At 40.1% G+C, this 16,939-nt stretch overlaps 2 protein-coding genes across 2 annotated transcripts; one reads left to right on the top strand and one right to left on the bottom strand.

The window, feature by feature from the left end:
* Positions 1–73: 73 nt before the first annotated feature.
* Positions 74–4,910, bottom strand: pdcd2 (programmed cell death 2). Its single transcript, XM_010732338.3, has 8 exons — positions 4,620–4,910; positions 4,113–4,221; positions 3,934–3,990; positions 3,604–3,792; positions 3,332–3,487; positions 2,438–2,538; positions 2,243–2,356; positions 74–2,155 (listed from the first exon to the last, which is right to left on the bottom strand). Exons 1-8 carry the CDS (start codon positions 4,815–4,817, stop codon positions 1,973–1,975), a joined length of 1,107 nt encoding a protein of 368 aa, XP_010730640.2. The 5' UTR covers positions 4,818–4,910; the 3' UTR covers positions 74–1,972.
* An 867-nt stretch (positions 4,911–5,777) lies between these two features.
* On the top strand, positions 5,778–15,188 carry rhoua (ras homolog family member Ua). Its single transcript, XM_019253836.2, has 4 exons — positions 5,778–6,441; positions 6,856–6,914; positions 8,917–9,105; positions 9,655–15,188. The coding sequence occupies exons 1-4, from the start codon at positions 6,141–6,143 to the stop codon at positions 9,937–9,939; spliced, it is 834 nt and encodes a 277-aa protein (XP_019109381.1). The 5' UTR covers positions 5,778–6,140; the 3' UTR covers positions 9,940–15,188.
* The last annotated feature ends 1,751 nt before the right edge of the window (positions 15,189–16,939 follow it).

The following is a 16,939-nucleotide window of genomic DNA, read 5'->3' as shown; positions in this document are numbered from 1 at the left end:
CCCTGACTGTACATAAGACTGTAAAGAAATGTAAAAAAAACAAACAAAAAAAAACGCTGATTAGAGAGGAGTGGTCTGACTTAGACTGCTTTTTTGTTTTAATTTTAAACAGTTTTAAATAGTTTTGTACATTGCATTTTTATTAATCGTCGTCTGCTCAGTCCCAAAGTTGTATCAAGACATATTCGAGTCTGTCAGCCCCACATTCCTATTGACAGTATTTGGTAAGGTTTCGTTTTTTTGTTTGACTTTAGTCTGCTTTTAAAGGCTTTTATCCATTCAGTTCAGTTGAATTGGTGGTTCAGCTTAGTTGTAATTTCAGAAATGCTGGAAGTGGGGTTTCCTCTAAAGTAAAATTTTTGATGGAAGTTGTTCAGCAGTAACTGAAGTTTGATGCTCTTAAATTTTAAATTCACAATCACATCCTGCACAAGCACTAGGAGATGTCACGTTGGCAGATAATCCATGTTCATGTTAAATCATCTTGTCTATTTTTGGCTATTTTAAACTATATTTAAACATTTTCTTTTGAAGAATTGTTTTTGTGTGAAGGCGGTTGTCCACACTTTTTTTTCCTTAGCCACACCAAAAAACGAGTTTACATTTTGGGCACTTCTTGGTGGGCTTGTTATATCACTGGCAACTTTGACCGTCAGTTTTACCATTTGTGTGTCTTTTCACCTGACGTCTATATGGGCAGCAAAATGGTTTAATACTTAATTACATTTAGTATTAAATTGATAGACTGAGCTCAGCTGCAGTTAGGCTGGAGACCCGGAAGCCATGTCACATCTAAATGCAATTCTTCTGAAAATTGTGCTCCATTGTGCACTAATAAATATGTACATACAGACTCTTGTTAAAGTTGCTTCTTTCACTTATTTGGAAAAGTCACTTTTGTTGTGTTTTGTGAGACAAATTATGAGATTCTTGTAAAAACAACATATATTGCCTTGATCATAAGGAATTTTTATACTTTTGAGTAAGTGAAGCACAAGTTTAAAAAAAAAAAAGACCCGCCACTGTTCCTATTGGACCATTATATTGGTATTTTATTGAATTTGTGTAAAGACCACAAGGTCTCCCTACACAGTATATAGATTTAAGGCCAAACACAGTTGTATGATAGTTTAGATGTGCAGCCTTTATTTAAAATGAGACTATAACATTTCTGACAGAAAAAAAATATTCTATTATAAATGAAAAGATGAATTTATAAGCAAGAAAATCCATCTTTGCTCAATCTGGGATTGACACCTGGGGGGAAACACCTCAGACCACACCAGTGAACATCCATGGACATCGACATGGTGGGAACATACAAATACCTGGATGTTCACCTTAACAAGTCGAACAACACAGATGTCCTGTACAAGAAGAAAGAAGGTTCTTAATGGCTCACATTTATGCCCTCATACATAGGCATATATGTCCTGTAGTATATACCTCATCTGTGATGAATTTAATTAATACCAGGCAGCATTGCTGTTTTTTTTAAATTGTGAATTATCTCAGACATGTTTTATAACAAATTATTTTAAATGCTTTATGTACATTATCTGTCTGGACCTACTGAATATTGCAGAAAATCTGATGCACGTTCAGACAACTTTGTTAAAAACTTTATTGTGTGATGATAAGGCACAAGGTCATAGCTGATCTGTTCTAACTTTTACCATGAATCTGTCTACTGTACAAACAGTATGTAGCACTGATGCATTGAATTCCTGTTTGCCTATCTGGACACATAAAATGAACTCATTGATAACAACACATGGTCATTGCATCGACTAATACTTTTTACAACTGCTACTCAAAATCAGACAGTGAGTATCTTTATTTTCTTTGAGTCTGATCCCTCCGTCAGCACGTGACCAGTCCACCGACTGGGAGTGTGATTACTTTAGTCCAGAAACCAGTTTCCAAACATTTATCAGTGTGTCGTAAACTCTGTACAGCGCACATACACACATTATGTAGGTGTAATCTGTGTGTGTTGCTGATCTGAGCCGAAGTCCTGTTTCCAAATGAACTCTGGGCAGTACTGGTCGTCATGGTAACAGCTGGCAGAGCATGTATAGATAGCCAGTGTCCCCCAGTCAATACTGGCTCCTGTCGAGTCCACACACAGACTGTTTAACAGCTGGGGCATCACCTAAAGACACACACACGTGATTATTACATGTATTGGGCTCCATATGTTATCTTTAAGATTACTGAAAATGTAACAGCCAGTGACTACCTGAAACTCAAAAATCCTCTTGGCGCCACAGGTGCATGGTGGGATATCCTGATCTGAAGGCATGTGCTGGGAAGAAACCCACAAAGGAGAGCCTCCTCGACTGTAACGCAGCACCTGAACACAACAGAACACGACGTCACAAACACAGACTGTGATTCTGTTCATTTAAGTCTTTTTTTATTTGCTTTTTTCTACCTGGTGTGGTTCTGGTGCGATCTTCTTTTTGAACCGCTGAAACATTTTGTTGTCTTCAGTCTCATGCATAGCCATCTCCTCCAGGTCTGTCTCTGCCAGGGCTGAACAGTAAAGACAAACACTCAATAAAGGCTTTCATAGATTACGAGAAGGGTTAAATCTGAGGCAGCTGGACTTGTTGTAGATCTGTGAAGACGTTTGTGGATACCCCAAGTGGCCACAAGATCCAGGAAGGACAACACAATGCAGGAGTGCACCGAACTGTACATCAGTAATGTCAACAAATGCGTGGCTCAACACAGGAAGACAAAGTTATCAGGACTAGACTGCAGTTTTCTTACACTTAGGGACGCAGGACACTTTAAATGACAATGAAGTTTACATTTTTGGTATGGAGGACAGGTGGTTTAGAAGAGGAGTGAAGAAGGCTATCTATGTAAAAGTAGAGAAACCATCACTCAACAGAGGAGGAGGCCTCAGACACCTCTTATCCCACATGGACAATGCTGTCCTTTCATCCCTCCTAGGAGACTGAACAGCAATCCATACTTAGCCTCATGTGACTCCAATGATCATGGTCCACACCGGAGCTCAGGTGACTTTAATGCCTTGGACCACAGCTGTCACAAGTGGAAACTATGGATGGGTCTACAAGCCTCCCTAGGCTAAATACTCAGATCTCCCCACCAGTCAGTCAGGACTGAAGAAGCCTCTTTGATGAGAGGTGAAACGTCTTCATGGATCTACAACCAAGTCCAGCTGCCCCAGATTGAACCCTTCTCGAAGAAAGGTGACCTGAATGACTGAGAACGTTCACACACTTTCTTCAGAAAGATTTGCTGATTATACTGCTATGACTTCTATGTTTAATACATGTGACCATTTAAAGCTTACTGTCTGCTAAGGAGGGACAATCTTCAGCCCCTTCTTCTTCTTCTTCTTCTTCAGCCTCCTTTGCCACGTCCTCCTTCTCCTCTTCTTCCTCCTCAGGCTCGGTGACCAGCTCAGACTCAGGAAAGAGGAAGGGATAGGTTGTGACAGTGGACGCTTCTGTACATATAGACAGAATAGACAAAGACATATAGACAAAAGACATGAAGTCTTCCGTGTGTCAGGTTTAGTCTGGAATAAGTGCTGACTGCTCTGTGTTTAGAGGGGAAACACACCTTGGCTACCACACTCCTTCTTGTGTGCGTGTTTCCAGTGGAGGGTCTGGTGGTGTTTTCCACAGTAGCTTACGGTGTGACAGCGGGAGCAGGTTTTGTTGCCGGGGCAACCGCACACCCAACATAGTTTAACTCCAGAGATGGACAACACACCCTGGTCCGGTTCAGAGTTGCTGGGGGGTTCATCCTCTGAGAAATGAAGTTTCACAGTTAGTAAATTTCATCCTTCCAACTTCGCTGTATCAAACATCTCTAAACATGTAGACATGTTGAGAAGCAACATCTCTCAGCCCGACTCAAGGTGAGGGTGTCAAAGATTTATACACAAACCTGGCGGAGGGTTGTAGGGGTAAAACTCATTCCTCCTCGGGAGTTGACTTCTGAAAACTGAAAGGAGAGTAAAACTGTCAGAGGAGAGAGGAAAAGACTGAAGAGAGCGTGTTACACAAGCTGTCACTTCTTTTTTTCCCCGTACAAACAAACATGACAAACACAACAGTAACAGTCACCTTTCATACAGCGGCTGTCGTTGCATGTGTAGCACTCGTGAGTTTTGCAGCAGAACAGAAAGAGTGTCCGGTGGAAACTTGTGTCCTGACCAGAGATCGGTGCGTACACCTGAAAGAAAGATGGAGAAGAGCAATCATTCAGAGCAGCTCTGAAGAAGAAGATATAAAGATATAACGAATAATGCTGAGATGTGCTAGAGGTTAAATACTTGGCTGACATAAAGGTGAGTTATGAGTTTGGGGTTATTTTAAAGCAGAACTTGTGCTCTGCATCATAATGTTATTTCTCCTATCTGCTTTCAGATTAGTCTCAAAGAAAATAGTTTTCCTAATTTGTTTGGTACTTTTACTCTTCCACATATTTCTTCCACCCAAGCTGCTTTCTGGCAGCTTTTCCATTATTCATCCTCTATGTAGCACAGTAATCAGTCTGTCTCTGCGTAGTTTATCTTATGAACAGTCCCCACATACACAGTGAACTATTATTTACGTCTCCGGGACACTGACCTGCAGCAGGAAGGCCATTGGCAGGCGGCATATCTCACACTCCAGCCCGGGCAGTGAGGGCAGGCCTCTCTGGCTGAGCCACGCCGGTTTCCCCCCGACTTTACTGGGGAACTGCGGGGACTGAAGCCGCCACGGCTCCGCCTCCTCCAGGAAACCCAGAACTACCTCCGCCGAGGACGTGTTTGTATCGCCGGACATGTTATAAAATATATCAGCCTGTCATGTGAACAACCTGACAACAACAACACACAGGACACACGTGGGGGCAGCTCAGAAAAGCGTCCGTGAGGAAACACTGAGGAGCCTGTGTGTAGTTCCGTAACTCTCACTGTATTATGGCACATACATTATAAAGACTCATCTATATTTATTATTTGTGGGGAACATTGGCATTTTATATCTTATCTGAAACTCGCTTTTATTATTATTATTATTTTTTTTAAATAAAAAAGTATTTTTCATTCTGTCCACTAGATGGCGCACATGTCAAATCAGCCAATTTGTATTTTAATTAAATATTTCCATTTGATGACACTTTATAACTTTATACTGCACCTCACAGCGATATATTGTACTCTCTACTCCACTACATTTATCTGACAGTTATATCTAGCTGTCACGTGGCAGATTAAGACCTTTTTATTCAAAACATTTGATCATTTTATGAAATATGATGCAGTGTTATAGAGTAAATCAGAATCAGGTTTATAACCAAGTAGGTTTTTTAACATGCAAGACAGTGCATAACAAACATTAAGTACATTTTTAAAATAAAAAGAGCAATATAAATTAACTCAAATTAGTTCCACCTCTCTCTCTGTCTCTCTCTCTCCCTCTCTCTCTCTTCTATTTCTTATTATCTATATATATATATATTATATATATATATATATATATATATATTATATATTATATATATATATATTATGAAGAAGTAAAAGAAATGTGTTTTTGTGTGTTTTTCAGCAGCTTGTGTAAAACAGACTAAACTTGACAAAAGTTACAAGAAAAACATTGTTTAATTAAATGTCTATTATAATAACTTAAATGATAATAAAGCTTATTATAACTTTTATTAGTAGTACTGTTGTCTCTCTCTCTCTCACACACACACACACACACACACACACACACACACACACACACACACACGTCGTGATGTCATCCGTAGGGGAGTTTGGGTCGGGTCCGTCTGTCCGTTGGACGGTTGTCCGGACTCAGGCTGTTACAAGCGGTTAAACGTTAATTGAATCCCCGCTCTTTTAGTCTTTTAATCGGACTTTTAATTGAAATGAAGCATGGCTGTTAACGTGGACGCTGGGTCAGTTTTGTGGCTGAGGAGAAGAAACAAAGTTCAAAGCTTTTTGTAATTGAAGCATGGAAACTCAAAGGACGCGTCGACAGCAGCAGAGGAGTCCGCCGACAAACCGCTCTGTGGCCCGGCACATCACGGAAGAATGGGCGATGTGAAAACTGGCCCAAACCGGGACTGAGTCTCCTGCCCGGGTCTCCCTCAGCCTCATGTCACCCTCCTCTCCGTGTCAGATGCCTCGGCGAGGCGATGGAGGGGGCTACAAGCCGGCACCGGTGTCCCCTGCTCCGCCTGTACCACCGAGGAGGGTCCGGAGCCGGGACAGGGGCTCCAGCAGGACGCGGCGGTCCGGGGCAGGGGCAGGGTCAGCGGGAGCCGGGGCAGCGGAGAGGCGCGTCAAGTGTGTGCTGGTTGGGGACGGAGCTGTGGGGAAAACCAGCCTGGTGGTCAGCTACACCACCAACGGGTACCCCACTGAGTATGTCCCCACCGCGTTTGACAACTTCTCAGGTAAAGGATGGAGTATGGATGATAAGTAATCAATTAAAAAACAGCTGCTATGAACCAGTTTGACCACAGAGGTGGAGAGAAATACATCAGAGCTTCAGCCTAACATGTTTGTAATTAGGATATTTCATTTATTTATTCATTTATAAAACCAGCTGTTTTCAGTAAGCTTTTGATTAATTGGTCCATCTTTGACTCTTTTACAACTAAACACTTTCCAGTTGTGACAAGACAATGATTATGACTCAAACAAATGTTTATTTATTAAATATAATAGATTAATGTCTGTGTATCAGAAGTAATTCTTCTTTATGGTATTTTAACTTTAAACCAGCTCGTGTCATCAGATTGTGTAAGAAAATGATTAACTGTATGAGTGTGTCTCGTGTGTGTGTGTGTGTGTGTGTGTGTGTGTAGCGGTGGTATCAGTGGACGGGAAACCAGTCAAACTACAACTCTGTGACACAGCTGGGCAGGTCAGTGATCTCAATGCAAACACACACACACACACACACACACACACACACACACACAGAGGGAGAGAGCTGCAGCATTTCCTGTTGTTGGTTTATTTGTGTTTGAAACAATGCCTCTGACAGGGAAGTGATGAAGAGAGAACAATCTTCTTTCTTCCTTCATTGTCTAAGGCAGGGGGTGGCAAACTCATTTTAGTTCATGGATCAGATGCCAAGCTGATCGGACCAGTTTTAGTTGCGTTGTTTTAGTCACATATTTTGGAACTCAACAGTGTAGTATTTTACTTCTTAATGATTCAAACAACTTGTAAAGATCTGGAAATGAATTTAATTCTCCAAACATTTCCACTCCTGTGTGGTAATGCTACTGTATCATCGCCACACCAACTAAAGTGGAAACTTTTAAGAAAGGAGATGAAGCAATAGGGTCCACGTATATTGTTTTATGATAGAGGTCTCATGTACTGAAGTTGTTAATGGACAGTATTTTACACAATTTTCAATTTACAGTGTTGCCCATAAAGTTGGAATCGTTTTGTTTTCAGGCACATTCATCTTTTTATTCCTGTTTATACACATCAGGTTAATTGTGGTTGAATTTTCACTGTGATATGTTTGGAAGAGATTGATTCATAGAGTTTTATAGAGACTTTATCTATCAAGAATAAATCACATTGTCACAATCATTTTATGAGAAGAGGTAAAAATATTTTATTCCAACTTCATGGGCAACGGTATATTTAAATATGTTTTGTATTATATTGATGCTCATTATAGAAAAAAATGTAATTTTCACACTTTGCAAGCGTCCAGTGGGCTTTGAAATTGAACTCTTTGGCGGACCAGTCTTGGCCAGCGGGCCATTTGTCACTCCTCGTCTAAGGAGTGTACTGAAACACAAATTCTTGTTTTTTTGTGGCATTTAGATTTTTATTTTTTTTTAACTTTATTTGATAATTGACAGTGTAGAGCTACACAGGAAACGTGGAGGGAGAAAGGGCTGGTATGACACAACTTCCCTGGCTGGAATCAAACCGGGATGCTGTGGTTGCATGTCCCCATTTCACTCTCTCCCCAACCATAAGACTACAACAGGAGTGTTTAACAAACAATGTTGTGTTTTATGTGTTTTGTCACAACAAGTCTAAAAAGTTGCTACAAATGCATTTTTCACATAAAGTGTGACAATCCGGTTTGACCAACATGCTGTGCATTTAACTCCAGGGGCAGATTTCACAGATAATCAACACACAGATTAAGTCCCAGACTGAACGTGATGTACAATGGATAACTAAGTTAAATTTAGTTCCAGGAAACTGTCTGGTAGGTCTTTCCTAGGAACAATCCTCTGGCACACAGGAAGTGATGTCTGTTGTTTGCAGCAGCTGTTTGTCTGAAATGAATACTAAAGAAAAACTGCCCACTTTAACCGGCCATACACAGCTAATGTTTACCTTGAAACAAGTCAAGGTTACATGTAAAAAACACTGAGTATAAAGAATGGACGGTGTATGCGTGACGTCACTCATAGGTTTCTGAAGAGCGTGAAATCTGACTCTGGCTGCCACCATGTTGGTTGTAAACATGTTTATTTCTGCTTTGAAGTTGGGCATTTTAAAATAGGTGCTTATGGAAATTCGCTCATTCTGTAGCCAGCCTCAAGTGGCCATTTGAGGAACTGCACTTCTGCATTGGCTTCACTTTAAAGCCACAGAGGTTGCCGCTTGGTAAAAACAGATACGATATAATCAGAATTTAATCAGCACAAACACTCAAAAGGTAACTGACTACTATTGTCAGGTAGCTGTTTCCCAGTGTGAGTGTGCTTTTAGATGTGAGGACAGAAGCAGAGGAAGGATAGAGTGGGAGATCAAGTGGAGAAACTAGACATATCCTCATTGAACCAGTAATTGCATTAAACTAGACAGGATTGGCAGGATGTAAAACCTTTGTTTTGGTTGGTTCAATACTTTTTTCTCTCTCTCTGTCTTGCCCTCTCCAGGATGAGTTTGACAAGCTGCGGCCTCTGTGTTACACCAGTGCAGATGTGTTCCTGCTGTGCTTCAGCGTCGTCAGTCCTGCCTCCTTCCAAAACGTTCCTGAGAAGTGGGTTCCAGAGATCCGGAGACACGCCCCCTTCGCTCCACTCGTCCTCGTTGGGACGCAGTGCGACCTCCGAGAAGATGTCAAGGTGTGCATACACAAATCCCTATATGCCTAATTATAATGTTTGTACAGACATTCATATCTACAGTATATGTCAACAAACTGACTGTCATTAGAGTTACAAGACATCAAAGACATACAGTCAACATGAAAGATGCCTCACAATCGTTACAGAGTTACCTGCGTTGGTTGAGGTTGATGAGCATTAAAACACTCCCAAATGTTCTTTAGGTGTTGAGAAACAGAGGAAAACTTCATACATGCAGCAGGACTTGATGAGCTGGAAAAACGAGCATCAACATCTAAAATATGAAGATACAAAACCATGGCAGGATGCTCTTTAAATATGACAATAAATAGATATACAGAAGTGTATTAACATAGATAGATAGATAGATAGATAGATAGATAGATAGATAGATAGATAGATAGATAGATAGATAGATAGATAGATAGATGCATGCGAACATACATTAAACATACATTAGAATTAACCTATAACACAGGAGCCATACGTTAAAATTGACCTGAGATAGATCTAAATTTAAACATGCATGTTGCCTCGTCCCTTCAGGTTCTCATTGACCTGGCTAAGTACCGGGAGCGACCTGTGGTCCCAGCAGATGCTCGGGACTGTGCAATGGAGATTGGAGCTGTAGCCTACATGGAGTGCTCTTCACTGACCCAAAAGAATTTGAAAGAAGTGTTTGACACGGCCATACTGGCCAGCCTGCAGAACTGCAGCTCCCATAAGCACCCAAAAGGGAAACAGAAACGCCGAAAAAAGCAAAGGCAGACACCGGACAAGATGAAGAGTCTGTCCAAGTCATGGTGGAAAAGGTACTGCTGTGTGGCCTAGAGCAGATCTGTGATCAGATGTTTCGGGTCTCAAAGACTGTTATTCAGGTCTGAATTCAGCTGGGTTTGGGTTCTGCCTGGACTCGTTTGGTTTCCCTCCAATGGAGCCGGATGTTGAACAAGACCTCGACTGGACTGTGAACCAAAGTAAGACTGACATGGATCTAAAACTTTTTGTTTTTTAGTCTTATCGTGGATGAGATTTACTACTGAGCCGAGCCTGGTTCTTGCAGAACCTGCTGTGAAAATACAGCAGCTCTGCCATGTCCTTTTTCTAACCTGTTTGAATCTTAACCTGCCTCCAGTATGAGTCCTCTGCAGGAAGCAGTACGCCTGCCTCTTCTGGAGTTAAAACTGGTATGAAACAAAACCTCTGTGGGACTAGCTGGAGACCCTCTCAATGTCACTGTGGATGTGACAGTGTTGTTCATGATTAGACTCGTCCAGATCGTCTGTGTTTAAAGGACCTGTGTGTAGGATTTAGTGCCATCTTCTCATGGTCCAGTTGCCATTTGCTATTGTAGAAACATGGCGGTTCAACATGGCGGTTCAACATTGCGGCCCCGTGGATGAGGACCCACGACGTCTGTAGATATAATAGTCTCATTCTGAGGTAACAAAGACAAAACTATTTTTATTTTTCAGATTATTATACACTAATGCAGTGGTTCTCAACCCTTTTCTATCATTCAGTAAACTGATGACCCCTGACTGAGTGCCATATCTTAGTACATAATATATTCAGTGCAACAATAACAGTACTGATAAACTGTACAATTAACCCACATAGTGAAGACATAATAATAACAGCAGGAAGTTTATGTCAAACGAACAGGTTGAATGAATTTTGAGATTATTTCCTGTGAATGTTGCATTATAGATGAGTTTTCCTGACATTTTAAGAAGTTTTCATACAATTCTCTGTTTGTTTGTTTTTTTCTAAACAATCACAGATGCTTTTTATTGGAGAATTTTCAGTGTTTTCTTCTCCCTGAGGCATGCCCATTGCCCAACAGAGTACTTTTCTAATGCAGGCCTTCACTGTGCCCCTGTCAAGAAAGCCTGTGAAGCGTCGGTCATCATTAGTAGGGGTTGAGACCGCCGGGTTGGGAACCAGTACACTAATGAAAACATAATTATGCATATTATATCTTCATTTCTGCCGTATTCTAAAAATAGAGTCTCCTAAATCTGACACACTGGACCTTAAAGACAAACATTGGAGTGTTAAGTCTGGTAGAGATTCATGTAGCCTTGTTATGTCGACTGGAGGGGCACTCTGGAGTCTCTGCAGGTTGTACATGTTACTGTAAGTGACTTCAGTCAAACTGAATCTAAATTCAGTTCTAATTTCTAACTTGTTTCTAATGTCTGTCTGGTCTCATGATTAGAAACCAAACCGTGTCTTTATTTAAATATGAAAACAAGAAGCCGCTTTTGATTTTCTGACCCAGAATGATTGCGCTGTGCTGACCTGTGCTGGATTTGTCTGACTAAGTCGAAACTTAGTCAGACAAAGACAGACTTTATTAAGCAGCTAATCATTGCAGCCTATAAACTTAATCTGAAGCCTGGATCAGACTGACTGACTTTTATTTAGTCTCTAATCTGAACTATTTATGGAATTAGGTCTGGCTCGGTTTTTATTGTGGTTTTTCTTCACGTCCTGCCACTGTTTGGCCCAGAATAAAGCCAGACAGTGAATAGGTTTGGTCAGGCTCAGACTTTAGGATCATTTTATTATTATATTATATCTTATGTGTAACAGAATTAATGTCTTTTTTCACCAAGCCATTTCTGCCTTAATCATAGTTTTTTCACTTTAGACTCCAAGATTTTAACTGTAAACTGATACCTACCACGTGTTTCAGTACTCGCAATGATGCTGAATGATTAAGCAATGGTGTCTGAATATCCATGTGATACAAACAAAACATCATTCTTTAGAAATAAGTTGTATCTTTACACAAGAAGACATAACACTGTATGTAGGAGTCAGGTTTCCATTGGTAGCTGTGGCTGTTCATCATTCTCATCTATCCCACATTAGTGCTGAAGGACAGTGTACGCTGTATTAATGTGGTTTGGTTAAACAAAAATCTCCGTTCTGTGGTGATGGACTGCAGACTAGCATTGACCTTAATCAGGGAAGAGGACATTACTTTCTTCATCATGATCATATTGTTCCACAAACCACAACTCTGCTCAGTAGCCAAGTGGCTGCTGTAGAAGAGAGAAGAGGATTTCAAATGTTCATCCTGTCAACCACTAACTCACATCTGAAGACACAAGTTGCAAGGCAGGCAAATACTATATTGGTTTCAGATATGTGTACTGCTTTATTCATGTTTGATTTATCTTTCCACTTCACTTCACGCTTCAACAAGCTTAAGTGTGAGCACTTAACAGAATTAGATCAACCAAGTGCTCTTCACATGTGTTTAAATTTACAAAATGGACTCAGCTGTTGTTTGTGTAGGTTTGCAGCAAGAAAATGAACTTAGAACAAACAGCTGAGTGAGTTTATCTCTTAGCTTTTCATTTCAATGGTGTATCTAAGACTGTGAAGTTTGAATTCTGTACATATTCAGTGAAATATTTTCTTTGTAGTTATGAGCTATAGTTTGATTCACTGTGTTTGTTGCTCTGCATGTTTTCCCTTTACCTAAAATATGACCTTCTGCTCTGTCACAATGGTAACCATTCATCCTTTCCACCATTCTGCCTCTGCAGCATGTTCTCTCTCCGATAGATTAAGTCGTGTATGTTGTAAAGCAGAAATAAAAAAGGCAAACTACAACACAAACTGTGTGGCTGTCAAACACTTAACTGCCACACCTTCCTTTGTACATTGTAGCTACTAAGACAGGAACAAAACCCAGTGATGTACAACTATTTCTCTACAGTGCATCTGAAAGGCTCTTTGTGTTAGAGTCACTGAGCAGAGAGGAAAAAGGGCGCAACTAAGTTTGCAGTCTGTAATGGATTCAAAGCAGATCTGCCATGTGTAAGATCATTATTGATCCGATATAAAGACAAAAAATGATTTTCACTACTCTCTAATCTAGACTATGATCTAAACACCTGTCAAGGCCAAGTTAAACATTTGTCTGACTAGTAACCCAAGGTTAAAATGTCAGAGTTCAGGATGAACCTTTTTACAGTGTTCACTGTATCGATCAAACAACGTTTCATTTGACAAATAATATATTTTGCTGCTTTAAATAATTCACATCAGGTGTGTTTCTCTGAAAGAGTTAACAATAACCCAGCTGTGGAGGGGTTTTAGTAAATTCTGGACTAGGTATAGGGTGAAAATCCTTTTGCAAAAGTGACACAGTTCTTCTGATCTATTCTTTTCCTTTCGTGCTTGCTAGCATTACATTTTTCTAGTGTGTGGTTCAAAGTCAGTTGTGTCTACTGGTGTGAAATATAGTGAGCTGTGGTGTGCCTTAAAATTCAATGAGGAATCATTTCTTTTAAATTTGACAGTACTGTGAAGAAAATGTGAATCTTTAAAGACATTTAAGTTAAGTTAATAAGTTTAAAAGTTTAATCTAACAAACTGAAGTTAAATTCACATCTGCCGGAGCTTACACAGTCATTTGTACAATCCTTTAGACTTCTGTGGAATATTTTCACCTTGTTAATTAACATTTTGAGCATTTCTATTTTTCATTACAAAGTGTCAAGACACTGAACACAACTACAGCTTGATATCAGCATCAAAATTTGCTTCCTACTAGGCATAAAATTGTCCTGGTGTAGCCCAAACTAGCCTGCTGTTCTTTAAAATATGTAGTTCAAGTTTTATACTAATATACATGTATGTTGTCCTCTGTCCACTGTTGTTCAGTGTCGCTCTCTAAGATAAATCTGAGAACTTTAATTTAAAACTCAAAATGTTTGGTCATGTTCAGCTCAGGCCTGAGTGTAAAAAAAAAAACTCTGACTGTGGATTTGAAGACTGCGTGTTACTGGAGCTGTTTGGTAGTTTTCTGCTGAAGATGTTACAACTGCGACTGAATGGGTTCACTGTGTCGATGTTTTACTCAGAAAATGCATTGTTTCTCGCTGGGGAAAAGACATAATAAGTTGCTTGTCTTGCTGTTTGTGTGCAGTCTCGGCTGATGGTGGATTTAAGTAGGCTAAAGGTCATGCAGACCCTTATGATAGCTGGCATTTCCTCTGTCAGGTCACTTACATTTACGTAGAACATAGTACATTTCTCAACACAGTGGCTTTGTTTGCATGCAGTGTGTGATTTTGGCCCTAAGTAACAATATGTTGCATGTTTCTGATCAGGATTTGAAAGCGATAAATAAATTAATCTATGCTATGCGACCACTCAGGTGACAATTTTATGTTACAAACATAGTGTAACAGTAACACAAGTAGTCGCAAGTTAGCGAACCAACTGGTCACACCACACCAAGTAAAGCTGTAGCAGAAAAACTCTTGAGTATGAAGCGGCGTATGTCCTGTATGAATGGCTCTGTAATGTTGAACAGACGAGTCTCTGAAAGTGAACTATAGTATGTCAAGACAGTCAGAGAAGAGACATGATGTGATTATTGTGCTGCAAAGTCTGTGTTTTGTTGAAGGTTGGACAGAAATGTTTGGGACAGGTGCAAAAAGTCTGGATGTGATTTTTGCCATTGGACAATGAAAGCATGACGTACTGCGTGAGATTTGAAACATACACAGTCGCTTTCCCAAAGAAAGGTTGTACAGCTAATTATTTGTACGTATGATACTACTAAATAAGTGACTCATGTACAAGTGTTAAGTGTTATTGTACATGGAAAATGAAGAACAGCCGTCCAAACCAGTCTGATTCTGGATAAAAACCATTTCTTTCTGTGAATGACCTCAGATGAAGCAAATTTGTTGTTGTTGATTGCACAAGAATTTCCTATAAAGTTCACTGAGTTTAAACAAAATGAAGAGACAGGCTCATTCTGAAGATATAATTGTTTTATTGAGGTTGACATCCCCTAAAGCACACCTGAGCTCACTCACATAGGACACCAACTGAAAACTTTCTCTTAGGAAAACCAACCCACTCAGCCTGCATGAAACAACCCTTGTGTTTTCATTTTACCTGCATGTAAAAACATTGTAACACAGAGCACACTGCAGCAGTCTGCTCACACTGAATCATCTGTTTTATGGAGGACGCCTGTCACAGAAAGATGTGTTTGTACAGAAGTTTTATACCCTGAGAAATAAAGAATATTTCGTATAATACGTGCTGTGTTTTGTTGATTTTGAGGCTCGGTGCTCAGTGGTGGCACTGGGCATGTGTGTGGGTTTAAATATATAACTCCTGGGCGTATGTGACCTCTCACCTTTGGTACATCATGAGAGTGCACAGGCTGTAAATGAGAAGATGTTTATTTTAGGTACACACGTGTAGATAGAGTTTGTATGAAATACACCAGCACAGTCTCACAAGACTGACCAGAAGAGAGAGAGAGAGCCAGTAACATTGCACAAATAAAACAGGCCGTCAGCACATGTTTTTTGTTGGTTGCCTTGACTCCAAACTGAATGTGTCTTTTCATGCTCATGTTGTGGCTTGTGTGCTTTGTGATAACCAAGTGCAACAGCCATGCTGGACTCAGCTGATGCACATCGGGAAAGAGGGGATAAGATGTAAGCGATGTTTAAAGGGGAATGGAGACAAATCACACGCACACACAGACGCCCACAGAAAGTCATCCAACTTCAGACTGGATCATTGTAAACAGACTCTCTGCTTCCAGGCCCTCATGGTTATGCAAGAGCTTTATTTTGGAGGCTGTCATGTGACATTTAGTTAGTGGCACGTCTCTGTTCTTGGTGTGTGTGTGTGTGTGTGTGTTTGTGTGTGTGTGTGTGTGTGTGTGTGTGGTGTGGAGGGGGGCATGCTCTGACTTAAGTCTGTCTGGGAAACAAACTGCTCTGCTCTACCTCACAACACAAACTTTGTGCATAATGAGAAGGCCGTCTTTGTTGCTGTTAGATCAGCTGTTCTTCAACAGCGCCAGGTCCCATTTACTGAGATTATACAGCTGCTATTCTCCTCTGCAAATGGGTTGGACTGAGTAATACAAATTATAGCTTTTTCACAAAATATAATAATCATGAAGTGGAAATCTGCTGGGAAAATAAGGCTATAAATTGTGTGCAACTATTTTTTTTTGTTATTAGCTCAGGTCTCCAGTGAGAAGTTGTTTTGATTTGTGATTCAAACTTCTCAGGCCCTGAAAATAATTAAATATTTAGTCAAAATGTAATAACATGTCTTCTGAAATAGGCTGTAAATCTAATCAGGCCTATTAATGAACCATGTAGCCTGATAACACCTCTCATCAGCGTTTTGAAACTGAGCAGATGTTGATACAATGAACTGTAGCAGAACTGTAAACACATGTAGCACTGAAGTGAAAGTTGAAATATAGTTTTCTGGAACTGCTGCCTACATCATTATGTGAAATCAGGTCCCAAAATCCTTGTGGTGTGTCTATAAAATTGTTTCCAAAGTTTCTTTTTATGCGTTTTCACAATGTCACTATATAATTTTTCAAGTTACTTCACATATGTGACCACAACCTGTGTTTGGCTGTATATGTTTTAGTCATTTCCAGACTTATAATCATAAAAAATATTTAATCAACAAGCAATTTATTATTTTGACATTTTATTAAACACGTTTAATATATTAGACAAGTTTTCTTATTTTGGTGTTGCTCACACATGCAGAAACACATAACATACGGTATGTTTATGTTTAGCTTCTTATTGCGAAATATTACAGTCACATGTGGACACTTACACATGAGAGGAAAGCTGCCAGTACCCAAAGCAACGGTCTGAGGCACAGTTCCAGCCCATTTTATAATTTTATAGCTTTTCTCTCAGTGTGTCTCAGTGTGTGTGTGTGTGTGTGTGCATGTTACATAACATAAAGAGCGGCCAGAGTGACATCAGTGCTGACTCTTAACGAGTAGAGCTGA

Source organism: Larimichthys crocea, chromosome VIII (assembly GCF_000972845.2).
Source record: "Larimichthys crocea isolate SSNF chromosome VIII, L_crocea_2.0, whole genome shotgun sequence".
NCBI classification, from domain to species: domain Eukaryota; kingdom Metazoa; phylum Chordata; class Actinopteri; family Sciaenidae; genus Larimichthys; species Larimichthys crocea.
Note: the sequence above shows the minus strand (reverse complement) of the source record. Positions and strands in the feature narration are given on the sequence as shown.

Coding starts and splice junctions, on each gene's coding strand:
- rhoua (XM_019253836.2), top strand. CDS start 6,141: ATGTCACCCTCCTCTCCGTGTCAGATGCCTCGGCGAGGCGATGGAGGG. Junction 6,442..6,855: donor CGCGTTTGACAACTTCTCAG/GTAAAGGATGGA, acceptor GTGTGTGTGTAG/CGGTGGTATCAGTGGACGGG. Junction 9,106..9,654: donor ACCTCCGAGAAGATGTCAAG/GTGTGCATACAC, acceptor TCGTCCCTTCAG/GTTCTCATTGACCTGGCTAA.
- pdcd2 (XM_010732338.3), bottom strand. CDS start 4,817: ATGTCCGGCGATACAAACACGTCCTCGGCGGAGGTAGTTCTGGGTTTC. Junction 4,222..4,619: donor CAATGGCCTTCCTGCTGCAG/GTCAGTGTCCCG, acceptor TCTTTCTTTCAG/GTGTACGCACCGATCTCTGG. Junction 3,488..3,603: donor GAAGGAGTGTGGTAGCCAAG/GTGTGTTTCCCC, acceptor CTATATGTACAG/AAGCGTCCACTGTCACAACC.